Here is a 27,059-nt window from a genome sequence, read left to right on the forward strand (position 1 = left end):
TTGTATTAATACATGAATATTTAGAACTGTATGTTTTTGGTCACTATTGATCATTTCAATCACTGAATGCACTTTTATTTACTAATTAGTCTACTTTATTCATTATAGTTACCTATATGTCTATTTGCAAACAGTTTTTGTAGACCCTGATATGGGAAACTAAATTAGGGGTACCCCTGTTATATTGCATTATAACTTTTTTCCTCTTCTGAATTCTGTTTGTGTGGGTTATTTCCAGTTTTCTATTGCGAGGAAGCACAACATTTCACAGAACCAGGCAGTCGTTACACAGCTTGTCATCCTTTAACACTAATGTTAGTTTTCTTTGTCTTCAGCCGGAGCACTGGGCCCTGAGCCATGACGTCCACGGCTGCCGTGCCTGTGACTGTGACATCGGAGGAGCCTGGGACAACCAGTAAGTGCACAGTGCGCACGCGCGAGGCTATTCACAGCGGCTCTGCGTGCGTGCGCACGCACCGCTCAGCAGGCGCAGGGACGCAGAGCAGTCAGGTGAGAGCGTGTGTTGCTGGTCCTTGACGTCAATCTTTACCACTGAGCCCTTGACATTGTAACTGGTTAAAATGACTAGTCTACTTGATACATTGTAGAGCGACAAGTATATTGTATCATATTTTTCCTCCTTTTCAGTACTTAATGGGTTAGAAAAATAATTTCCAGGGCTCTAGTCAGGAGGCCACTGCAGTTTGCACCACACATGAACCTGCCATGCTGCCAATGATAGTAAAAACACAGCTACTAGCCATCACACTCCTAGAAGTGTGACAATTCAGACTATTCTAGGCCCCCTAAAGCTATAAGAATAGCTTGGGCAGTATGTAATAGTCATTTTTAATGTATATTGAATTCATAATTGACTGTTGTTGTGGTCATCTCTAAATTAGTCAGACAGCGCCACCTTATGGCAGATTGTCACAAGCGCCAGTGTTGACAATTAAGTGCTGGTTCAGAGCACCGGAACCCACCAGCTCAAATTAAGCACTGCCTTTTCTATGACTGGTGGAGACTCACTGCATGAGACTTGGAGGTGGGCAGTACCACATAACATAACATTCTCACCGCATATGAGATTCACACCTACCTTAAATTACCTCCTTGTCAGTATTTCTCGTACCTTCATTCCTTAATGTGAGTTGGCACCTCATCTACTATAGATTTTGTTATTTATGTATTTTTTTTTTCGGCGCTCACCACAAAGTAAAGTGTCTCTAAGCTCCATAGACTCAGAGAAGTCACAGCACACATTACCCAGGGTTAAACAAGAATGCATTTTTTCTGAAACTCATGAAGGCGGCTATCCGTGTAATATTCACCGCTGGTGAGTTCCATATCTGCAGAATGATCTTCCAGTAAAGTTCAGTTTAAGGAATCTTCCAGAGCACCTGACTGCTCGACCTAACTGGATGTACTCGAAGCCAGGCCCAGCTTCAAGATTCTCTATCTGGAAGGGACCTAAAAAAACCGAGGTGGGCCATGAGGGCAAAAATTAACAAAAGCTCACCGGATACAGGGAGGGAGTCAGTGTTGCACCTGCTATATACACAAGCATTGGCAAAGCCAATAGGCTTAGCCTATGGCTCATGTTATAGGTGTGCGCATGCCTTCAGCACACGTGCGTCTACAAAAGGACACTGGCTTTTAGGCTTGCTAATTAATAAAAGCTCACAAAAGTGTTTTTTCAAAACGTAGTCATTTCGCAAAAGTGCTTTTTTTTAAACATAGCACAAAAGTGCCTTTAAAAAAAAAAGATACAGCAGAGGAGTAGTTAGGGAGGATGCCCAGGGAAAGAAGCAACACTGCGGAGAGAACAGGACACGGAGAAATACGGGCAAAAGCGAGAAACATGGGTGTGAAGGGAGAAACAGAAAGGGTGAGAGAGAGCAACATGAGTGCATGTGGGAGTATAGAAGCACATGGGCAAGAGAGGGCAAGGGGGAGAAAAACACTCAAGGAAGATAGCTGGAAAACACATGCACTCTCATGAAGTGCTTAAACAAAAAGAAACAAGTAGTTTCCTAAAAGCAAGCAAAGGAAGCATAGATGCCTGCCAATCATAGACATGGTAAAGAGGCTATGCTCCATGAGAGCCAATCAATGTTAAGCTAAGGGAGGGCTGCAAGCACATGTATGTTTTTGTTAAGCCCACAGTATATCTTTCACAACCAGACAGTTTGCACAACCTAAAAAGCCCCCGCCACAGAACCATGAAATTACTGTCTAATTATACTATGTGATGGTGAAACCAAATACTACACAAACATCTAACAGCGCCTGGAGACCCTCACGGGTGAGTAGTCGCGCTTTATAAGAAATGTGATTGATTCATTGATTCAAGAACATGAGATTGGGTTGTATATCAAAGTCTTTTGCCATTCTTACAAATGAACTTACTCGAATGGAACATCATTTAAGATTGTAGCACTGCCTAGTGTCATCCACAATATGTTAATGTGGGGAAATTACTGTGTACTTGCTTCATCGGCTTCAAATATTTGATGGAGCTGATAAGAACTTATTGTGGAATTAATGGAATCCCTGGGGAATTCCATTCTGTTCCGAGCTGTCCAGCGCTATACAGTTCAACCTGGGTTCAAAGAGCCTCCGCTTTATCCCCCGGGACCAAGAGTAATAGCGAAGAAGGGTGTGTGCCCGCCCCTCTCTTGTTCAGACTCTGTGTAGTAGACATAGGGGCTACTTTGGTTTATCTCGAATCTTGATCCCCAAGACGGGGAAGACCTTGACGTTACTATTACAGTACGCAGATGACACAGTCATGTTGAGTTGAACTAGTGTCTACCTGCAGCATCGATTAAGTGCCCTTCATAAGTGATGAACAAGGAGATGGCAGTAAATACAGCAAAGACAAGTGTTTTAGTATTTGGCAGAAATGTCAGGAAACCAGGGTTGTGGGGTGTGAATGGCCAGGAAGATGCAACATGCCAGCCTACAGGTACCTTGGGTCTGTTACATTGGAAAAGGTAGTCATTGTGATCAACGGGCATCGCTGAACCTGAAAACTACTTCTTTAATATGTCTTGCACAAGTGATTTACTCACCAAATAAAAACAGCCTATTCGTTTTAAACTTTCAGACAAAGTGCTAACAACACACTGAGGAGCAATTCACTTCAAAAGTGTTTAAGTGTTATCTCTACTACTCCTAAAGGATCTGTAAACCAAATAGGGGAGAACTGTCAGGTTGAAAAAGAATGTAGAGAATATTACACATTATGTTCAGGCACCCGCTCTGGGTCCTTCCAGAGTCTCATAAAGAGAAGAAATGGTTTCAATTTTCTCAGAACAAAACCTGGCAGTTTGTACTTTACAGATGAAAGTCTCACACAGAAGAATCTGCCCCTCCCTGGCATTGTCCCATCCTTGTGGGCAGCCAAAGTATGCATGGCATTTGTTGCAGCAACAGAGGGCTTTCACCTCAGCTCTCATTCAGGTGAAGTGATAGGCACAGAGGGCAGGTGGCAGGCACACGTGTACGAGTAAAAGCACACACATGGACAGTCTTCTGAATGCATTATGGGAGGGGAAGGGGTCTCTCTTGCGATGGCCAGGGGTCTCTCTTGGGATGGCCAGGGGGCTCTCTTGGGATGGCCATGGGGCTCTCTTGGGATGGCCAGGGGGCTCTCTTGGAATGGCCAGAGGGCTCTCATGGGATGGCCAGGGGTCTCACTTGGGATGGTCAGGGGCTCTCTTGGGATGGCCAGGGGGCTCTCTTGGGATGACATGGGGCTCCTTTGGGATGGCCAGAGGGCTCTCTTGGAATGGCCAGAGAGCTCTCTTGGAATGGCCAAAGGGCACTATTGGGATGGCCAGGGGGCTCTCTTGGGATGGTCAGGGGCTCTCTTGGGATGGTCAGGGGCTCTCTTGGGATGGCCAGGGGGCTCTCTTGGGATGGTCAGGGGCTCTCTTGGGATGGTCAGGGACTCTCTTGGGATGGCCAGGGGGCTCTTTTGGGATGGTCAGGGGCTCCCTTGGGATGACCTGGGGCTCCCTTGAGATGGCCAGAGGGCTCTCTTGGAATGGCCAGAGGGCTCTCTTGGAATGGCCATAGGGCTCTCTTGGGATGGCCAGGGGCTCTCTTGGGATGGTCAGGGGCTCTCTTGGGATGGCCAGGGGGCTCTTTTGGGATGGTCAGGGGCTCCCTTGGGATGACCTGGGGATTCCCTTGAGATGGCCAGAGGGCTCTCTTGGAATGGCCAGAGGGCTCTCTTGGAATGGCCAGTGGGCTCTCTTGGGATGGCCAGGGGGCTCCCTTGGCTGGGAGGTACAATGATAATGTTCGCTGGAGATGCTCTCTAGAGGCATTTAAATACCAAACCAGCCAATCTGAAACGGATGCATTTGGCTACTGGTTGCCAAGAAGGGCCACTGAGCCTGCTGATTGCGGTCACTCCTTCTGAACTTCAAGGCCCGCCTTCCAGCTGCACCATCGAGGCCTTGAGTTATCCTACCAGTATGGTGTAGGCATGCTTGACTTTGAAGTTTAGAACTGATCCCACAATAGGTTTTGATGTTTTGCTTCAGATAAGGCACAATTTACTTCTGTTGCTCAATGCAAAGAAAACTGCTTGAACCACTGTTCCTCTTTTGGCCTCAGAGTCTAAACCGGGATCGCACGAAGTGCCTCCTGTTGTTAACATGAATGAGAGGATAAGACAGCATGGAGACCGGGAAGTCTGCTCGTGGCCCGAAAACTGTGAACTGAACCCATAAGAATGCTTTTGCTCCCTTCATCTTCAGTCCAATGGTCTATTTATTTTTAGTTTGCAGTTTCATATAACACAAACTTGGTCCAAAGGCATCAGAGCATTTTATAAGAACACCAGATTACACAATGCCAGATTTTCTTCAGGAAAGGGGACATGAAGTGATTTGCCCAGAATCACAGGATGTTGGTCCAACACCGGTACTCGAACCTGGTTGTCCATTTCCAAAGTAAGAGCTCTGATCGTTAGATCACATCTCCCTTTGTCATCCACCAGTCTTTTTGACTGATAAGGTCCTCATCAGGGCCAGTATACACAGTGTGTATCGTCTAAATAGGAGTGGAACGGAAGACATCTGACTCTGTTGATGGAGAAGAGTAGCTGAATAAAGAATGGAGACAGTGTGGATCCATGGGACCGCAGCCATGCCACCCTGCTTTGGATGGGTGACATTGGCAAAGTGAACAGTGGCTGAATAAAGAGTGGAGACAGTGCGGATCCATGGGACCGCAGCCATGCCACCCTGCTTTGGATGGGTGACATTGGCAAAGTGAACAGTGGCTGAATAAAGAATGGAGACAGTGCGGATCCATGGGACCGCAGCCATGCCACCCTGCTTTGGATGGGTGACATTGGCAAAGTGAACAGTGGCTGAATAAAGAGTGGAGAAAGTGCGGATCCATGGGACCGCAGCCATGCCACCCTGCTTTGGATGGATGGCATTGGCAAAGTGAACAGTGGCTGAATAAAGAGTGGAGACAGTGCGGATCCATGGGACCGCAGCCATGCCACCCTGCTTTGGATGGGTGACATTGGCAAAGTGAACAGTGGCTGAATAAAGAGTGGAGAAAGTGCGGATCCATGGGACCGCAGCCATGCCACCCTGCTTTGGATGGGTGACATTGGCAAAGTGAACAATGGGTGAATAAAGAGTGGAGACAGTGCGGATCCATGGGACCGCAGCCATGCCACCCTGCTTTGGATGGGTGACATTGGCAAAGTGAACAGTGGCTGAATAAAGAGTGGAGAAAGTGCGGATCCATGGGACCGCAGCCATGCCACCCTGCTTTGGATGGATGGCATTGGCAAAGTGAACAGTGGCTGAATAAAGAGTGGAGACAGTGCGGATCCATGGGACCGCAGCCATGCCACCCTGCTTTGGATGGGTGACATTGGCAAAGTGAACAGTGGCTGAATAAAGAGTGGAGAAAGTGCGGATCCATGGGACCGCAGCCATGCCACCCTGCTTTGGATGGGTGACATTGGCAAAGTGAACAATGGGTGAATAAAGAGTGGAGATAGTGCGGATCCATGGGACCGCAGCCATGCCACCCTGCTTTGGATGGGTGACATTGGCAAAGTGAACAGTGGCTGAATAAAGAGTGGAGACAGTGCGGATCCATGGGACCGCAGCCATGCCACCCTGCTTTGGATGGGTGACATTGGCAAAGTGAACAGTGGCTGAATAAAGAGTGGAGACAGTGCGGATCCATGGGACCGCAGCCATGCCACCCTGCTTTGGATGGGTGACATTGGCAAAGTGAACAGTGGCTGAATAAAGAGTGGAGACAGTGCGGATCCATGGGACCGTAGCCATGCCACCCTGCTTTGGATGGGTGACATTGGCAAAGTGAACAGTGGCTGAATAAAGAGTGGAGACAGTGCGGATCCATGGGCCCGCAGCCATGCCACCCTGCTTTGGATGGGTGACATTGGCAAAGTGAACAGTGGCTGAATAAAGAGTGGAGAAAGTGCGGATCCATGGGACCGCAGCCATGCCACCCTGCTTTGGATGGGTGACATTGGCAAAGTGAACAATGGGTGAATAAAGAGTGGAGACAGTGCGGATCCATGGGACCGCAGCCATGCCACCCTGCTTTGGATGGGTGACATTGGCAAAGTGAACAGTGGCTGAATAAAGAGTGGAGACAGTGCGGATCCATGGGACCGCAGCCATGCCACCCTGCTTTGGATGGGTGACATTGGCAAAGTGAACAGTGGCTGAATAAAGAGTGGAGACAGTGCGGATCCATGGGACCGCAGCCATGCCACCCTGCTTTGGATGGGTGACATTGGCAAAGTGAACAGTGGCTGAATAAAGAGTGGAGGCAGTGCGGATCCATGGGACCGTAGCCATGCCACCCTGCTTTGGATGGGTGACATTGGCAAAGTGAACAGTGGCTGAATAAAGAGTGGAGACAGTGCGGATCCATGGGACCGCAGCAATGCCACCCTGCTTTGGATGGGTGACATTGGCAAAGTGAACAGTGGCTGAATAAAGAGTGGAGACAGTGCGGATCCATGGGACCGCAGCCATGCCACCCTGCTTTGGATGGGTGACATTGGCAAAGTGAACAGCGGCTGAATAAAGAGTGGAGAAAGTGCGGATCCATGGGACCGCAGCCATGCCACCCTGCTTTGGATGGGTGACATTGGCAAAGTGAACAGCGGCTGAATAAAGAGTGGAGACACTGCGGATCCATGGGACCGCAGCCATGCCACCCTGCTTTGGATGGGTGACATTGGCAAAGTGAACAGCGGCTGAATAAAGAGTGGAGACAGTGCGGATCCATGGGACCGCAGCCATGCCACCCTGCTTTGGATGGGTGACATTGGCAAAGTGAACAGCGGCTGAATAAAGAGTGGAGACAGTGCGGATCCATGGGACCGCAGCCATGCCACCCTGCTTTGGATGGGTGACATTGGCAAAGTGAACAGCGGCTGAATAAAGAGTGGAGACAGTGCGGATCCATGGGACCGCAGCCATGCCACCCTGCTTTGGATGGGTGACATTGGCAAAGTGAACAGCGGCTGAATAAAGAGTGGAGACAGTGCGGATCCATGGGACCGCTGCCATGCCACCCTGCTTTGGATGGGTGACATTGGCAAAGTGAACAGTGGCTGAATAAAGAGTGGAGACAGTGCGGATCCATGGGACCGCAGCCATGCCACCCTGCTTTGGATGGGTGGCATTGGCAAAGTGAACAGCGGCTGAATAAAGAGTGGAGACAGTGCGGATCCATGGGACCGCAGCCATGCCACCCTGCTTTGGATGGGTGGCATTGGCAAAGTGAACAGCGGCTGAATAAAGAGTGGAGACAGTGCGGATCCATGGGACCGCAGCCATGCCACCCTGCTTTGGATGGATGGCATTGGCAAAGTGAACAGCGGCTGAATAAAGAGTGGAGACAGTGCGGATCCATGGGACCGCAGCCATGCCACCCTGCTTTGGATGGATGGCATTGGCAAAGTGAACAGCGGCTGAATAAAGAGTGGAGACAGTGCGGATCCATGAGACCGCAGCCATGCCACCCTGCTTTGGATGGATGGCATTGGCAAAGTGAACAGCGGCTGAATAAAGAGTGGAGACAGTGCGGATCCATGGGACCGCAGCCATGCCACCCTGCTTTGGATGGGTGACATTGGCAAAGTGAACAGCGGCTGAATAAAGAGTGGAGACAGTGCGGATCCATGGGACCGCAGCCATGCCACCCTGCTTTGGATGGGTGACATTGGCAAAGTGAACAGCGGCTGAATAAAGAGTGGAGACAGTGCGGATCCATGGGACCGCAGCCATGCCACCCTGCTTTGGATGGGTGACATTGGCAAAGTGAACAGCGGCTGAATAAAGAGTGGAGACAGTGCGGATCCATGGGACCGCAGCCATGCCACCCTGCTTTGGATGGGTGACATTGGCAAAGCGAACAGCGGCTGAATAAAGAGTGGAGACAGTGCGGATCCATGGGACCGCAGCCATGCCACCCTGCTTTGGATGGGTGGCATTGGCAAAGTGAACAGTGGCTGAATAAAGAGTGGAGACAGTGCGGATCCATGGGACCGCAGCCATGCCACCCTGCTTTGGATGGGTGGCATTGGCAAAGTGAACAGCGGCTGAATAAAGAGTGGAGACAGTGCGGATCCATGGGACCGCAGCCATGCCACCCTGCTTTGGATGGGTGACATTGGCAAAGTGAACAATGGGTGAATAAAGAGTGGAGACAGTGCGGATCCATGGGACCGCAGCCATGCCACCCTGCTTTGGATGGGTGACATTGGCAAAGTGAACAGTGGCTGAATAAAGAGTGGAGACAGTGCGGATCCATGGGACCGCAGCCATGCCACCCTGCTTTGGATGGGTGACATTGGCAAAGTGAACAGTGGCTGAATAAAGAGTGGAGACAGTGCGGATCCATGGGACCGCAGCCATGCCACCCTGCTTTGGATGGGTGACATTGGCAAAGTGAACAGTGGCTGAATAAAGAGTGGAGACAGTGCGGATCCATGGGCCCGCAGCCATGCCACCCTGCTTTGGATGGGTGACATTGGCAAAGTGAACAGTGGCTGAATAAAGAGTGGAGAAAGTGCGGATCCATGGGACCGCAGCCATGCCACCCTGCTTTGGATGGGTGACATTGGCAAAGTGAACAATGGGTGAATAAAGAGTGGAGACAGTGCGGATCCATGGGACCGCAGCCATGCCACCCTGCTTTGGATGGGTGACATTGGCAAAGTGAACAGTGGCTGAATAAAGAGTGGAGACAGTGCGGATCCATGGGACCGCAGCCATGCCACCCTGCTTTGGATGGGTGACATTGGCAAAGTGAACAGTGGCTGAATAAAGAGTGGAGACAGTGCGTATCCATGGGACCGTAGCCATGCCACCCTGCTTTGGATGGGTGACATTGGCAAAGTGAACAGTGGCTGAATAAAGAGTGGAGACAGTGCGGATCCATGGGACCGCAGCAATGCCACCCTGCTTTGGATGGGTGACATTGGCAAAGTGAACAGTGGCTGAATAAAGAGTGGAGACAGTGCGGATCCATGGGACCGCAGCCATGCCACCCTGCTTTGGATGGGTGACATTGGCAAAGTGAACAGCGGCTGAATAAAGAGTGGAGAAAGTGCGGATCCATGGGACCGCAGCCATGCCACCCTGCTTTGGATGGGTGACATTGGCAAAGTGAACAGCGGCTGAATAAAGAGTGGAGACACTGCGGATCCATGGGACCGCAGCCATGCCACCCTGCTTTGGATGGGTGACATTGGCAAAGTGAACAGCGGCTGAATAAAGAGTGGAGACAGTGCGGATCCATGGGACCGCAGCCATGCCACCCTGCTTTGGATGGGTGACATTGGCAAAGTGAACAGCGGCTGAATAAAGAGTGGAGACAGTGCGGATTCATGGGACCGCAGCCATGCCACCCTGCTTTGGATGGGTGACATTGGCAAAGTGAACAGCGGCTGAATAAAGAGTGGAGACAGTGCGGATCCATGGGACCGCAGCCATGCCACCCTGCTTTGGATGGGTGACATTGGCAAAGTGAACAGCGGCTGAATAAAGAGTGGAGACAGTGCGGATCCATGGGACCGCTGCCATGCCACCCTGCTTTGGATGGGTGACATTGGCAAAGTGAACAGCGGCTGAATAAAGAGTGGAGACAGTGCGGATCCATGGGACCGCAGCCATGCCACCCTGCTTTGGATGGGTGACATTGGCAAAGTGAACAGTGGCTGAATAAAGAGTGGAGACAGTGCGGATCCATGGGACCGCAGCCATGCCACCCTGCTTTGGATGGGTGACATTGGCAAAGTGAACAGTGGCTGAATAAAGAGTGGAGACAGTGCGGATCCATGGGACCGCAGCCATGCCACCCTGCTTTGGATGGGTGACATTGGCAAAGTGAACAGTGGCTGAATAAAGAGTGGAGACAGTGCGGATCCATGGGACCGCAGCCATGCCACCCTGCTTTGGATGGGTGGCATTGGCAAAGTGAACAGCGGCTGAATAAAGAGTGGAGACAGTGCGGATCCATGAGACCGCAGCCATGCCACCCTGCTTTGGATGGGTGACATTGGCAAAGTTTAACTGTTTGGGGCTTTCTCGCGGAGCCATTTTGGAGCACCTATTAGTAGTAGTAATCCCGCTGTAATCCCGTAGTACTCCCGTAGTACTCCCGTTGTACTCCTGTTGTACTCCCGTTGTACTCCCGTAGTACTCCCGTTGTACTCATGTGGCATTTTCTTGAAGATCTGAAGGTGGGAGGCTCTATAATGGTTGATATCCAGGGTAGTCCATCTCTGATCAATACTTTTGTAAGTTGTGTAGGTCAAGGACCCTTTCTTGATCAGAAGGGTCAAAGTTGATTTCTGTAGCCTGTCAGCACAGTTTAGGACTCTGCAAAAGGAGCAGTCGGGTCTGGAGTTGGGGAAATATGACCTAACAGAACCAGGTAGACTGGTCCCTATCTACAGGGACCCCTGGCATTCACAGTCACCACAACTCTAACCCAGAAACAGCCCTTTCAGTGTGTACATCACCCTCGCACAAGTAACGTAGACAAGCTGGAAAATGCAGCCAGAAATGTTTGGGATTCACATATAATGCTTACTTGAGCCTATTTCTGTACCACTGCAAAATTCCAATTCCAATTGCATCTTTCTAGCTCTACAAAAGTCTACAAGGGGAAGAGACACATAAATAATTTACGAATTGTACAATTCACTCATTTTATTGCTCCAGTTATGTAAACTTGAAGCACTGTACCTGTACGTGCCCCCTTCCTACACGACCGGTGACTTCTGGGTGATTGCTGCACTTCACCTCACAAACCACCAAATTTACATGTAGTCCATTTGTGTGTAACATACATGGTACCAAAATCTTCCCAAACTTATTTTACTAATATGCCTTACGCATGATACTTTGTAGTTATGTACAAAATTAGCAACATGGCTTGTTGACTGCTCCTCTAAAAAGCCACTTTTTAGGTCTCACCTTAGACATCACATGCACTGCTTCACATTTATTGTCATCCTGCTTGCGTGCCTTGCACAATACTTGTCCAAATTAAGCCACAGTAATTTAGTCATTTAAGTGTCTGTATGCGTCAGTTGTCTGTTTCTATCTTTGTGAATAATGTAAACGTTACACAGGAATAAATTACAATTTAGTAAGGTGTAGTCAGACTTCTATGTAAATTGACCCCTTTGCATTATGAAACATGGACCCTGAGAGTCACAGACACGGATACTATGATAGAAACACAGACACTGGAAGACAGGGACTTAGACACTGTTACAGGAAAGAAACACAGACCCTGTGACAGGGTGAGACAGGCAGGTGACAGGAAAGAAACACAGACCCTGTGACAGGGAGAGACAGGCAGGTGACAGGAAAGAAACACAGACACTGTGACAGGGAGAGACAGGCATGGTGGCAGGAAAGAAACACAGAGACTGTGACAGGGAGAGACAGGCACGGTGACAGGAAAAAGACACAGGCTGTGACAGGGAGAGACAGGCATGGTGACAGGAAACAAACACAGACACTGGAAGACAGAGACTTAGACACTGTGACTGGAAAGAAACACAGACCCAGTGATAGGGAGAAACAGGCACTGCGACAGGAAAGAAACACAGACCCAGCGACAGGGAGAAACAGGCAGTAAAACCGCCATAAAAGAGATCATACATTCTGGCCAGTAACAAATTCATTAAAACATATTTCATCACTTAATAAATATACACATATCGCTAACAATCTGGAAGGAATCTAAACCGTCCTAGTCTTTCTGTTACTCATGGAAGAATAAAGTTAACCTTCAATCTTACATTTAATTTACTGTAACATAAAATGTATTCCTATCACCCTTTATATAAAATCATCGTAACGTGCTCCCTGTACTTTTTGATTCTGTTATCCACCTAGCCAATTTCCATAGTATTTCCTTGATCTTATCATAGCTCTTAATAAATGTAAAACAACACTCAGTGTTCGAACGTTTTGCATAAGTTGCAGATGCAAGAGAGCAACACGTGACTGTCTAAATCCCATTTCTTTTAAATAAGGTTTAAGAAATTGCCATCTGGGATGCGTATAATATTTACATAAAAAGACAAAATGTAAAATATCCTGTGGAGACCTATTGTCGCAGCCACAGGGCCCTCTGTCCTCGGTTTGTACTATAAAACTAGGAAGAGAGGCAACCAAATGGTGAAACATATTCATTCTAAAACGTGTGATTAAAAAACGCTCATGGGGGCTGGTTAAAGTGGAAAGATATGGTTCCATGCCCAACACTGATGTAACTAGAACATGGGCTCTTACCGTTGGCTTGTTAAATTCCTTTCCGTCCTGCTCGGCACTACTTGTTTTGAAAAATAGGTCTTTGATTAACTTTTTGTCCACCTTCTTTACTAATTCATAATTCTTAAAAATATCAGGTCTTCCCAGGGCACTGAGTGATTCTTTGATAATTTTAAACCAGGGGATTTTCATAGCATGGTCCAGGGCAAGACAGTCCAGAATTACTGCTTGATTAAAAGAATCCTCTTCGTTGGACCACACATTCACCCAGCAGAGCAGGGGCTTGACTGCAACTAAATCGCTAATATATTTGACCCCAGCTAGTCATGTACAGAGTAGACGGATGTCCCCTGCAGCACTTTTAAAATCCGTATTTTGAATGATTTGTAGCTTATCAATTGTCTTATAGCCCCAAATCTCGCTCCTGTACAAGGCCTTGGATATACAAAATGATGATATAATTTTAAAATCAGCTCCGGGGACCATGTGCCTAACCTATGGGCCTAATTTGCGATGGCTCCCAGGGCATTATTCATGACCTTTGCCTTTTCCTCCTGCTTATTCCAATTAATTTTGTTGTCAAATTAAACACCCAGATAAGCAAAAGTCGGGACCTTAGCTAGGCTAGCAGTGCCTGCCTTATAGGATTTTGTGCTAGTGCACCAGCACCCTAATTCCATAACATATGATTTATTAAAATTGGGTGATAAATCCAAAGTAATCATGAAGTCGACAAACCCATCATTTAACGCCTGCAATGCCCTGGGTGTTCGTGCAATAAGTACCGCATCGTCCGCATATAGCAGGACTGGTACTGGTCTGGAGCCTACTCTCAGGGTATCTGCGTGCAATCAGATGAGATTCTAACCCATTTATGTACAGTGTAAACAAAAAGGGGGCGAGGATGCTCCCTTGACGCACTCCTCTTGAGCATCTAAAGTTGTCAGTTAGCTGATGTATTGGTATATAAGGACATTAGTACATTTATAATTACACGCTCTACGCCTATCTCCTCTAGTAGAACCCACATTTTACTGCAGTTCCCTCTGTCAAACGCCGCGGTAAGGTCCATAAACCCCAAATAGATAGAACCTGCTTTGGCAATTGAGTATTTTGAAATTAACAGGTAAAGATTCAGACATTGACCAACTGTTGATTTGCCTGTTCTGAAACCATATTGGACATCAGAGATGATTCCATTCCTCTCCGCCCAATCTGATAACCTATTTAATAACACTCTACCCATAACCTTGACAGTAAAGTCTAACAAGGATATGGGACGGTAGCACTGTGGGTCGTCCCTGTCACCCGTCTTAAAGATGGGGACAATAATAGCGAAAGACCACGACTGAGGCATTTCTGTCCGTGCTGCTGCATTTAAAACCCTAGTCAGAATCGGGGCCCAGACGTCTACATTGTTCCATAGCAGGTCAGGAGGGATCCCATCTGGGCCAGGGGCCTTGTTCTGTGACAATCCCTCAATAGCTATTATAACCTCATCCAAGAGGAAGTTAATCTGATCGACACATTTCAAAAGCACCAGATCAGCAGTGTCTTCTTCTCCTTCTTTATGATTATAAACCATCTGAGAGCGTGCCTTCCATTGATCCCGGGTTATATGATGAACCGTTCTTGGTTTATCTGGATCTGAGAAACAAGGACTGTTAATGACCTTCCAGAACAGGGTGCTATCCTTCGAATCACTTGCTTGCACCAGCTCTTCCCAGGCTTGGTTCTGTAATAATAGCCTCCGATCTTTTAGCGCACATTTATAGTTTTTAAGGCAAGTAGCTACCGTGAGTTTATTGAGCGGTAACTCTTTCAATGCTAGTTTTAGATTCCTCAGCGCCTTAGAACACCCACTGTCAAACCATCTCGGGTTATCCAAATATACTGGGGCAGTCGGCACAGTAAACAAACCCGCCACTGTCTGTGCAATATCGACAAAGGAACTAATGACGTCCTTGTCTGGGGGAGATGATTCAAGGCACTTCATGATCTCTTCTTGTTTTAAATTAAAAGGGAAACTGTTAAGAGCAATAGTATCCACCTGTGACCACCGCAGTCGCCTCCCCTAGTCCGGCGGCGTCCAAGCCCCCGTCCCCCTTGTGTCCTGTGCTTTCTCCGAATGTTGTGCACCAAACCCCATAGTCACCGGGTTATGATCGCTAAAGGGACTATCCAAAATCCTAGAGGGCTGTATAATGTAGTTCATAGATGATGAAACAAAAATATAATCAATAATTGTGGCATGGCCCCTTCCTTTGTAGGAAGGTGGATGCATACTACTAGGGGGCCTAGGTGTATTTTGCAGGGTAAACATCATGTCATACGTGTTTAAAAGTGCATTTAACTCGCGGCCCTCTGGGGAGTGCTCCAAGTGCCATACTTCTGAAGCCTGGCACTTCGGGGTGTCCCTGGTACTTTGACCGATGTCTGGGCATAGATGACAATTAAAGTCACCAAGCAGCACAAGATTTTCCTGAGGAAAGTCATCAGCCTGTAATGACTCAAGGAACCCAGAGAGCTCCATCAAACTTGGGGAACCATGTGTCTTATTTTTTGCGTTATAAAAATATATTAGGATGGGGGGCGTGGCTAACCGCCGACAGGAATGGCCGCAGTGTAGCTGAGCACCGCTGCGCCACTCCCATTACTATCCGACCAGCACTATCCGCCCTGGCCGAATCCAGCTCCTGAGGGGCCGGAGACGTCCAGTAGAGTGTGCTCCATCACTGGACGAATTTTGAGCGACATTGGTGGGGGCTAAATTCAGCAACACCCGGGGCTGGTCCGCACCGCCAGAGCCGAGCCAGAGACCAGGAAGGCCGCTCGGGGCGACACTGCAACGCGAGGCCACAGTTGCGGCCTGGATCGGGCCTACCTTGCAGGTGGGAGTCGAGTGCCAACACAAGTGGCGGACCGGCAGCCCGCAAGTTCTGGACCGCGGAGGGACCAGCGGGGGGAGCGCAAAGATCAATTGTGAGCCCCAGTGAGTACCAGCTGCAAGTGTACCGGGGCTCCGAAATTGGCGTCAAGGGCTCCGCGACTTGTCCCGGCTGAGGCGATCATCCCAGAGGGCTCATTGTGAAGGGGGCAAGCAGACCTGCGGACCAGTAAGGTTCACCCAGCGCCTGCACAGACAGTGGATGACCACGGGATCGGACACCCCCCCAGGCACACAGCAGACTTTGGGGAACAGCGTGCCCGGCCCAGGGGCCCAGAATGAGGTGAGAACCCCCCCACCTGTGGCGGACACACCGGGGACCTCTGTCAATCCTGTTCCCCTCTCGCTCAGGGGAGAGTTCACCAGCGGACGGCCACGTTTGCCCACGAGGAGGGGTGGGTGTGGACGTGGGCTGCGTGATATCCGTTGTAGAGTGGGAGCGCCCTGTGGCTGCGCTGTGGACTCCCCCTTCTCTTTGCCCCGGCTTCCACCCCCCCTCACCCACATCCCCGTGGCTGTCCAGCGGCGCCGTAACTTACCCCGGACACGAGACACAGCTCTCGGCCCCCAGCAGCGGCCGGGCGAACCCCGCAGACTCTCCTACTGATAATCGAGTGGAGTTGCACCCGCCAAACCCTACAGGCCGGGTGGAGGGATTCACCGCATGCGGCGGTGAGTAGTGGGTGCAACTGGTTCCCCCCTTGTGGCCCCCTGGGGAAGACAAAATGGCGACGGGCCGCAGTGGGAGATCGACGGCTCAGACCAAACTGGAGAAGTTTGTATGGCAAAAGCAGCAGGGCGAAGATCGTGAAGTGGCCGTGGCCTCGAGTGACAAGGCAGAGCCCACAAATAAGGACTTACTCACGGCGATCACAGCGGTGTGCGCCTTCCTAGAGACCTGTATCAACACAGTCGCCACTGAGGTGACCCTGATCAGGGAGGACATGCGATGGATGGCGGAGCGAGTGAGCGTAGTTGAAACCAAATCGACTGAACTAGAGTCTGACACAACCCTTTTGAAAAAACAGGTCTCGGAGCTCCGCCCGTCCCACGAGGCCATGGCCCTACAACTTGATGACTACGAAGGTAGGATGAGGCGTAATAACGTTCGCATTGTTGGTATACCGGAACGGGCGGAGGGGCAGGCCGCAGATCTCTTCGTAGAGGACCTTATCCTGAAAAAGCTTCAGCCACGTGGCCTGTCCAAGTGCTTTTCCATCGAACAGGCACATCGGGTACCTGGGGGGAGACCTAAGTCCGGGGCTCCCCCCGGCCGCTCCTGGCTCGTGTATTCAACTTTCGAGACCGCGACGTGATCCTTTAGACCGCTAGGGTGGCCCCTCCAGTGACAATTGAAATCAGCTGGGTCACATTCTTCCCAGATTTCACGCTGAGAGTCCAGAAACAAAGGCGTAGCTTTTTGGAGGTGAAACGAGCTCTCAGAGAGCATGAGGTCAAATATGCTATGATGTTTCCAGCTAAGCTCCGAGTGGAATCCGAGGGAAAATATGTTTTTTTACACGCCCGGAGGACGCTTGAGACTGGCTGGACGGTTGGCGCACTGTGGGCAAGAAACCACTCAAGTCTCCACCTACGACGACCGGACCTGGCAATTGACGACAGAAACGGCGTTCCCCGCCGCACTCGGATTTGGACTCTCAGGGACCCGAGGGGTGACTATGACCACTGCTTTGCGACTGGGGCCTGATTAATGGCACACTGACTCCTCCAGTCCAGTTGGGTCCCGATATGGCATTGATTGGGTTAATTTAGGTACGAGTAGCTGGGCGTGAGCCCCTGTCTGCCACTGATTTTGTACTTTTGACATTACTGTTGATACGTGCTTTAGCATTTACAAAGCAGCCTGGGCCCCTAGTACAGAATATTGCATCAGTTGAGCCCATGTGGGTCTGGAGGTCGGGGCTGATTTTTCGGAGTTTAGATAAATGTTCTTGGGGAGTGGGGTTGCCCAGGTTCCCGTTGTTGATTAGGGTGGGCGACAGGCCCTCTGCTAGTTGGGGGGCAGCGGGCAGTTGTAGGCTTGCTAGGCAGGGAGGCAGTGGGGGGACTGGGAGGGTGGGGAGGGGGGGGTTGTTCCTTATGTTTACTATGTTTCTTGCATTGGTGAACTACGATTTTTGGCATGTTCGATCACACATCTTCCTGTATTCAGCTGTTCCTGGGGTCGCAATGAACGATGCCCGGTACACCTTGTTTGCTGGTGCAATACCTGGAGGGGGGTCCCCCACGGTCGCCTCCAGGCAGACACATCCGATTTGATACTTCCCTCATCGAAAAGGACAGCTGGCACCGGGGACAGGACTTAGAGTAGTCACTTGGAATGTAAATGGGCAGGGGGACAGGGTCAAGAGGGACATTGTCCTACGCTATGTTAAGCGGCAGGAACTCGACTTGATAATGCTACAAGAAACTCACTTGGTCGGAAACTCATGCATGGCCTTTAACAGGAAAGGCTACAATATGGTGGTGCACTCAGGGTTCTCCTCGGGTTCCAGGGGGGTGGGGGTACTCCTCTGGAGGGGTTGCCCGTTTATCACGCACAACACATGGATCGACACTTTGGGCAGGTTCGTCGCTGTCTCGGGCACATGGGAAGGGCTCACCCTTAATATAGTCTCCGTCTACGCCCCCCCAGGGCTACAACAATTGAGACTAAGGGACGTTGGGGCACTATTACTGGATCTCCCAGTGGGTACATTACTACTGGGAGTTGACTTTAACCTAACAATGGACGGCAAGTGCGATCATCTCCCACCCCGTGTTGACCCACCGCGAGGCTCGCAGCTCCGGGAATTCGTTAATGCTCTCGGGGTGGTTGACGTATGGAGGTGGTTTAACTCAGCACACACTCACTACACCTTTCATTCAGGAGCACATGGCAGTCTATCCCGAATTGATTATATGTTCACCCACGCTCAGGACTTACACTACTTCCATGAGGCCCGATGTTTAGCGAGGGGAATATCTGACCACTCACACCTGACAACACGCATTGTTCTGCCACGGCCCGGGCGCTCGGGCACTATTAAGATACAGCCATGGGCACTTAAAATACCTCACTTTAGGGAGCCCCTCCTGCAGGACACCGATTATTACTTCGAAGAGAACGTTGGGTCTGTAACCTCGGCTGTGACGCTGTGGGGGGCGTATGGGGCGGTGCTTAAGGGCAGAGCATTGTCCTTGACGTTGGGCCACCGAGCAGAGCGCTCCTGAAGGGTGGTCGACCTAGAAACCGACATGATGGCCTTGGAAGAGGAACTCTCGAAAGCCCATGATCCTAACGAGTTTGCCTCCTATTTTGAGGACGTTTATAGGGCCCGGATACCTCCCAGGCTCCGCGGTGGGCGGACCTTCTGGCCACAATTCCAATGACATGCCTCACCCCGGAGGATAGGGGGGTCCTAGAGGCGGACATCACAGTGACAGAGATACAAAAAGCCATACTGGGGGTACACTCCGGTAAGGCAATGGGCCCCAACGGCACCCCATCGAACTCTTCAAGCCCATGTCCGCCAAATTATTGAAAAAGGTGGACTCGCTGCCCCTGACCTCCAGGCTTATGCCTGGGCCTTTCAGCTATCTCACGCTAGGATCCTATTAAAGAGTCCAGTAGGTTATGGAGTGGGGTCCACTTATTCTAGGTTATTGGATGTAGAAGGGGTAAGCCAGTCAGGGTTTCTTTTTAAATTTGGAAACCCCAAGTTTTTCAAAAAAATTAAATTGAAAATGTTATGGGGTATGGCTAGAATATGGGCTCAGATGTCTAAAGCCATTAAAGTCGGGTACTATGGAAGCAGGACACCGCTGTGGGATCTCCCTGGCGGTCCATCTTGGTTGGGGGATGCACTAGCTATTTCTATGAGAGAAGCTGGACTGGTGGAGTGGGGTGACCTATTTGTTGACGGGGACTTATTACCCTGGGAATATCTTTGCACTAAAATTGGTCCAAACTTCTCCAGGTTTAAGTATCTTCAAATATCGAGTTGGGCCCGTGCATATTCTGTTCAACCTCCACATGGTGGTAAATATCCCTTGGGTGCGTATAGTTATCTTATAACGCTTTTGGCAGATAAACTGCCTGCCAAGAAGGAAATTTCTCTGTGGTACAATCTAATCCTGGAGGAAATGGATCGAATATTTTCATTGCCAGAGGAGCTTTGGTCTTTGCATGTCACCAATCCCGATCTACAACATCTTTGGAATTCATCTTGTACGTTGTTGTGGGACATTGTCAAACCTGCATGGTTACGCAGGAACCATATTTTCACCATTCATCGAGCATACTATTCACCCCTTCGTCTCTCCAAATTTACTGTGGGGAGTAGTGTGGCTTGCGCGAAGTGTGGTTTGGTGGCTGCTTCCGACATTCATATGTTTTTTGAGTGCCCGCATTTGTCCTCATTCTGGGAAGCCATTAATAATACTCTTTCACTTTCTGTTGGTGTTAACGCTACCCTGGACCTTACATCAGTAATATTTGGTTGTTATCAAGGGGTCCCTTCCTTGGCAAAAAAGCGTATCTTTTATGCCATACTGCTCGCCAGGAGGGAGATATGCAGGAAGTGGAAGGACTCTTCATCTCCTTCTGTCAATGACTGGTATGCTTCTACTCTGCTGGTCTCTAAGTTGGACCTGGCTAGAACCGGTAATCCGGATAAAAGATCCTTTTGGCATCTTCTGAATTGGGTCCATTGAGTATCTGTTTTTTTTTTTTTTTGTTTGTTTTTTTCCCCCCCAGGTCCAATGATTAAGCCATCCATCCCATTCTGGGGATAGCCGTTTCCAGGTGCTATTATTAGTTCCTTAGCTGGTTTTATATTAGCGATCACTACTGGTTGAAACATTACTGCTGAGGGGTGAGCTCTCCGTTCCACTACTGCCCCAACCAGTCATAGTAACTGTGGCAGCACAATGTGTGTAAACCTATAAGATTGCATATTGAAACCTGTGTGGCAGATGAGCACAAAAAAAAAAAACTGGACTATAGACAGCTCCTATTGGAGGAGGCCACGATGTGTTCCCTGGCCACCAGGCATCTAATCTATGAACAGGGCGAGCGCACCGGCAAGCTTTTGGCATGTCTGGAACGTAAAGAGCAATCGACTCGGTGGGTCCAAGCACTCAAGGGTCCCGATAAAGATCTCTTTACTGATCCTTAGGACATTGCTAACGAGTTTGCCTCCTATTTTGAGGACGTTTATAGGGTCCCGGATACCTCCCAGGCTCCGCGGTAGGCGGACCTTCTGGCCACAATTCCAATGACATGCCTCACCCCGGAGGATAGGGGGGCCCTAGAGGCAGACATCACGGTGACAGAGATACAAAAAGCCATACTGGGGGTACGCTCCGGTAAGGCAATGGGCCCCAACGGCACCCCATCGGACTCTTCAAGCCCATGGCCGCCAAATTAGTGCCCCATCTTCTAGGTCTATATAATGAGTGCTACCAGTCAGGGCTCCTCCCTGAGGAGATTCGCATGGTGGCCATAGTAGTCATACACAAACCTGCGGACGAATGCAAATGGTACCGCCCAATATCCCTGCTCACAGCAGAAGCCAAAATCCTGGCCAAGCTCCTGGCCAATCGACTCCTCCCTCTCATCACTGAGCTCATTCACCCAGATCAGTCCGGCTTTATGCCCGGTAGAGACACTGCTAGGAACCTCCGGCGAGTACATGGCGCCCTGGGGAGAGTGAGTACCATAGAAGAGGAAGCAATCCTGTTGTCCCTTGATGCCACAATGAAGTTCGACACCATCGAATGGGACTTCCTCTTCGCCGTGCTGACACGTGTAGGATTTGGTCCACGGTTGATTGGCTGGATTAAGCTGCTTTATTCTCAACCCACTGCATATGTCACGGTTAACAATCACCGCTCTGACACATTCTCCCTCCATCGGGGAACGAGGCAGGGGTGCCCACTTTCCCCACTTCTCTTTGCCCTGACGTTGGAGTCTGGATCAGAGGTGACACCGAGGTGCGGGGATTCAAATGGACTCAGGAACACGAGGACCGCATTTCCCTATATGTGGACGAAATCCTCCTCTATTTGGCCTCCCCGGTGTGTTCATTGCGAAGAGTACTGCACATATTCCATATTTTTGGAGTGCACTCTGGATACCAGATAAAGTGGTCCAAATCCCAGATGTATGTAATTTGGGGTGAGCCACCGTCCAGTCCTCGGGGGTACGAGATACCAGTGGCCACTCATGGCTTCCAGTATCTGGGCATATTTGTCACCACAGACACAAAAACCTTTTACGAGCGAAACCTCTTGGTGCCGCTCCAATGCCTCAAATCAGACGTCCAACAATGTTGCTCTCTCCCTCTCACTCTCTTGGGCCGAGCGTCCCTGTTTAGAATGCTCGCGCTCCCGCGCTTTCTCTATGTACTCCAAAATACTCCATACCCGGTCCCAGACTCATACTTTGCCCAGATCGACGGTGCGGTGCGTGGTTTACTTGGGGGGGGGTGCGGCCACCTCGGATTGCCATGAATAAACTCACCATGGGGTGGTACGACGGGGGGATTGGTTTGCCGGATATGCGGCTCTATTACCAGGCATCCCAATTGACAGCGATCAATAGCTGGGCATTCGGGCCGCACACGGATCCCAATTTCCGAACAGATCTCTGGCTCATGGGTCATGGGGGATACAACAGGGCACTGTATACCAACCCCCGCAGGCTCAACCTGACGGGCCCCATAGCGCGCACAGTTGAAACATGGCACGCAATCACGCGAAAACTGGGGTGGCACAATCGCCTCATGAAGGCTACTCCGCTTTGGGAGCCAAGTATTCTGGGCTGTCTCAGTCAATGCCCCGGGTTCGATAAGTGGGACACCATAGGAATTTCTACGGTGGGGGACCTGTGGGTGAAGGGGAAACTGGCCACGTTCTCCGACCTCCAGGTCAAGTACCGCCTGGAGCCCTCAGAGACGTTTCGCTATCTCCAAATTAGGCATGCCATCTCTGCGGCCCTGCCGACAGGAACCCCGCTCCCTGACTCATCCCCTTTGGAGGATAGGCTATTATTAGATCCAATGGAGCGCAAGGCCTTCTCCCTCACATATAAAAAATTGGTAAACAATTGGACTGATCCTATGATTAAATTACGTACTAACTGGGAATCTGAATTTGGAGCTATGGAAGACGGAGACTGGAGAGACGCCCTGGCCTCTCTGAAAGAGGTAGCCATCCCTGTGCGTCTCCGCCTTGTACAGCTAAAAATACTCCACCGGACATATTTTGATGCTAAGTTACTATTCCGACATGGGAGACGACCAGACCAGCTCTGCCTTCGAAATTGCAACCAAACCGGCACCTTCCTACACATATTATGGGAATGCCCACACATACAACACTATTGGGAGGGGGTGACATGCCAACTCACCAGAGCGGGTGACAAACCCCTACGTCCCTCTCCCAGACTCTGCCTCCTCAACATACGGGAGGCTACCGACCTCCCCAGATGGAGCAGGCATGGGCCGCAATGGGGTGGATGATTGCGAAGCGTAATATCGCACAGAAATGGGGACAAGGTTCGAGTCCACTGTTATCGGATTGGGCAAAGGACATGGACTGTGCAATGCTAGCTGAAAAAACGTTTTTCAAGGGTAGGGGATGCCCCAGGAAATGGGATCAAAAATGGGGACAGTGGAACAAATACCGGGGGGACATATGCATCTCCCCTACAGTGGAAATGAGGCGAGACAGGCAAGCAATAATGTCCCGCCTCATGATAGACGATGGACCCCCAGCTCCTGCGCCGGAACAGGTGGATTGATGTCAAGACCTCAAAACACATTTCATAACGCTCACTGCGACTGTGACTACACTTACGGCTCCTCTGGTAGTGTCCCTCGGGCATGGCACCTTGCTGGCAGTGTACATTAATTTGATGCTTATGTTGTGTTTTCTTCATGCTGAACGCTTACTATGTCTCTATATTTTGGAACCAATGCACTTTTTCTTTATCAATAAAAATTGTTTAAAAAAAAAAAAGAGAATGAAAAAAAAATGTATTAGGATAAACTGCAGCCTTCTCCCCACCGCTATCTTAAGCCCCTGTACCACTCTAGAGTCTCTTTTCAGCTAGTTTATTGAAGCACAACAGTCTAGCGCTATAAAAATAATTAGACCTCCTTTTGCAGGGCCAGAAGGTGACCCTTCTCTTGGGTGGAAAAATGTCTTATAACCTGGCAGAATTTTTTTTTCTGTCTCCCATGTCTCCTGTAAACATATGATCTTGTATGAGGTTATAAACTTAATCCATCTCTCGTCTCCGAATTTGGAGTCTAGCCCTGCCACATTCCATGATATCAAACTAATGTCCCCCCCCTCCATAGCAACCAAATGATTTGGCAGGAGCTATTTTGGCCCCCTGGTGATCTAACTGGCAGGAAGGAAAGATGTTATAAATCGGTTGAACTAAGATGTCACTCTTCTCGACATCCCTAGGCGGATATCTGTTTGTGTTAGTTAGTGTCTTATAATAAATACATATTTTTATAAATACACTGTGTGGTTCTTTTTCACTTAATCAATAACTACAAGATTATGTTCAGGTGAAACAAGCTGCTTTACACTCCTTCTGGACTAAGCCTGAAGGCTGATCTCCACAGCTACCATTTAGAGAGCTTTCTAAGGTTGTCTAAGACCAGTAAAATCACCATAAGGGTTGTCTGGATTGGTGCAAGGTGCCCACTTACATAAGTGTACACCATATACCAAGCCAGCTTCTCACACTGGACAGCAGGTATCACTCTGAGAACAGGCACGTGGTAATGCCAAAAAACACATGGCATTTGGCATATAGCTGGGAGTAGGAGAATTAAAGGGACGTTTCTGATTCCATGATCCTTTAATCCTTGGGCTCTTTGCTGAGACTTCCAGGAAGTGACAGCAATGTTAATAATCATAGCAGCACTGGCTGTACCCACCCTATTACACGAGGACATCCCTCTTGACTAGGGCATGAACTGTTCATTAAAGGTATAGTAGCCCCCAGCCGAAGAGCCATCTTGAAGCCATTTGGATGCTCAGGAAAGAGAGATAGGAGTCAGGATCTAGACTCGTTCGTGGTTACTATTATTAATAATAAATATGTATTTATGCATTTATACATTTTATTATTTCTTTAATTACTACTACTACTAATCATAATATAATAATACAAATCATTGTAGAAACAATAATGACAATTATATTCCTTTTAAATAGCCTTTACTACAAAAAATAGTGTCTTTGAGCATGTACGTCATTGTCGACTCTATTAGGAATGCCAAAAATAACTACCTTTTTATTCTTCATACCCACAATCTTACAGAACTATACAGGGAACACATCCTCATACTCAGCACCTGAAGGTTTTCACTACAAAAGAGTCAGGCCTATTGACGTTGTCAATGTAGTTTGATTTGCAGTAGAAAGTTACTGTACTTGTAAATTCATTCTTGTGTCAGTAACATGCACTTCATTTCGGTGACTGACTCACTCAAACCCCCCTTCCTTCCAGAGGCACTAGGCTGGTGTTACACACCCTGCGAACCCCTCGGCCAGTCTACTTATGCCCAAAAGGACCTATGAGATAAGGATGCTCGACAGGCTTTCTTGGGCAGAGATGCTGTAACTGCTGTTGCTTCTCTCTCTCTATCTATCATGACAGGTGTGCTACTGAAAGTGGCCAATGCAGGTGCCGCAGTAACATGGTGGGAAGACAGTGCAACCAAGTGAAGTCTGGACACTACCATATTAATCTGGACCACTACACGTACGAGGCGGAGTTAGCGCTGCTACGACAGGTATTGAGAACATACAAAAGGGTCACAGGATGGGGGGATAGCCGGTACCTCAACAGGCCTGACTTAGGACACTTAAGTGTTCGAACGTTACCTTTCATTGGACACCAACAACTGCTAACTATAATGGCCACCCTTGTTCCTTTCAACTTGTGTGATCAAAAAACGACTGACCATAGCTAACTCTATAGGATCATGTATAAACTTGGCAGCCTTCATAGGATTGTGGCTGATACCACAAAAACAATGGCTCTTGTTACACCCATAGTTTAATCCATATAAACAGTGGCACACTCTCTATATAAGAGCTGACTAATTCCATGTAAGTATTCACAGGTTCTGTATGAAGAATGGCTGACAGTAAACAATGTCTGATTCTTTATATTCAGTTGATTACCATACAAACGATGGTCGCACGTGTGAGTGTAAGCAGTAGCTGACACTATATAAAGAACACTAAGCCCTAGGCAATGCCTGGTGCTGTGAGACAGTGAACAACGCTATATAAACCATGGTCAACTTGAAAAAAGCAATGGCAGACTTCATGTAGGCAATTGCCAACTTAATATAAGCAATGGTGGAATTCATAGAAGTAATATCCGTCTTCACGTAAGCAATGGTGACTTCATGTAAGTAATGTCCAACTGCATGTAAGCAATTGCCGGCTTTATATAAGCAATGGCCGACTTCATGTATGCAATGGTAAATTAATGTATGTAATAGCCAACTTCATGTAAGAATTTCTGACTTCATGTAAGCAATAGCCGTCTTCACGTAAGCAACAGTGAGTTCATATAAGTAATACCCAACTTCATATAAGCATTTCTGACTTCATGTAAGCAATAGCAGTCTTCACGTAAGCAACAGTGAGTTCATATAAGTAATGGCCAACTTCATGTAAGCAATTGCCAACTTTCTACCATCAATAGCTGACTTTGTGTAAGCAGTGGAGACCAAGTAAGCAATGGCGACTTCATATAAGCAATGGTGACTTCATATAAGCAATAGCAACTTCTTGTAAGCAATGGCGACTTCATGTAAGCAATGGCGATTTAATGTATGTAATAAGCGATTTAATGTATGTAATAACCGACTTCATGTAAGCATTGCGGACTTCATGTTAGTAATACCCAATTTCACTTAAGCAATGGCTGCATCATATTAGCAATGCTGACTTCATATAAACAATGGCCGACTTCATGTAAGCAGTGGCGACATCAAGTAAGCAATGGCAACTTCATGTAAGTAATAGCGGTCTTCACGTAAGCAATGGTGACTTCAGTGATCGATGCTATATGCACAATGTTGCATACAATAAACAGGTATAATATGTACAATATCCAACTTCTAATCAGCCATTATACGCTCTATATGAAGAATGGCTGACTCTACACAATGCTTGATTCTACATACATAATGCACATATGTATGAAAGCGTTGGCTGACTCCGTGTTTCTGTGGATGATT

The 27,059-nt window shown here is 48.7% G+C and overlaps 1 protein-coding gene across 2 annotated transcripts in view; it reads left to right on the plus strand.

Moving 5' to 3' along the window:
* Nucleotides 1-27,059, plus strand: part of LOC146797320 (laminin subunit beta-2-like) — a 342,744-nt gene that overhangs the window by 200,050 nt on the left and 115,635 nt on the right. For both annotated transcript variants that reach the window (XM_085624322.1, XM_085624321.1), the window contains exons 13-14: nucleotides 336-415; nucleotides 25,460-25,595. In XM_085624322.1, coding sequence (XP_085480448.1) covers nucleotides 336-415; nucleotides 25,460-25,595 — 216 coding nt within the window. The remainder of the gene's footprint in view (nucleotides 1-335; nucleotides 416-25,459; nucleotides 25,596-27,059) is intronic.

This window comes from Triturus cristatus, chromosome 9 (assembly GCF_964204655.1).
Source record: "Triturus cristatus chromosome 9, aTriCri1.1, whole genome shotgun sequence".
NCBI lineage: Eukaryota > Metazoa > Chordata > Amphibia > Caudata > Salamandridae > Triturus > Triturus cristatus.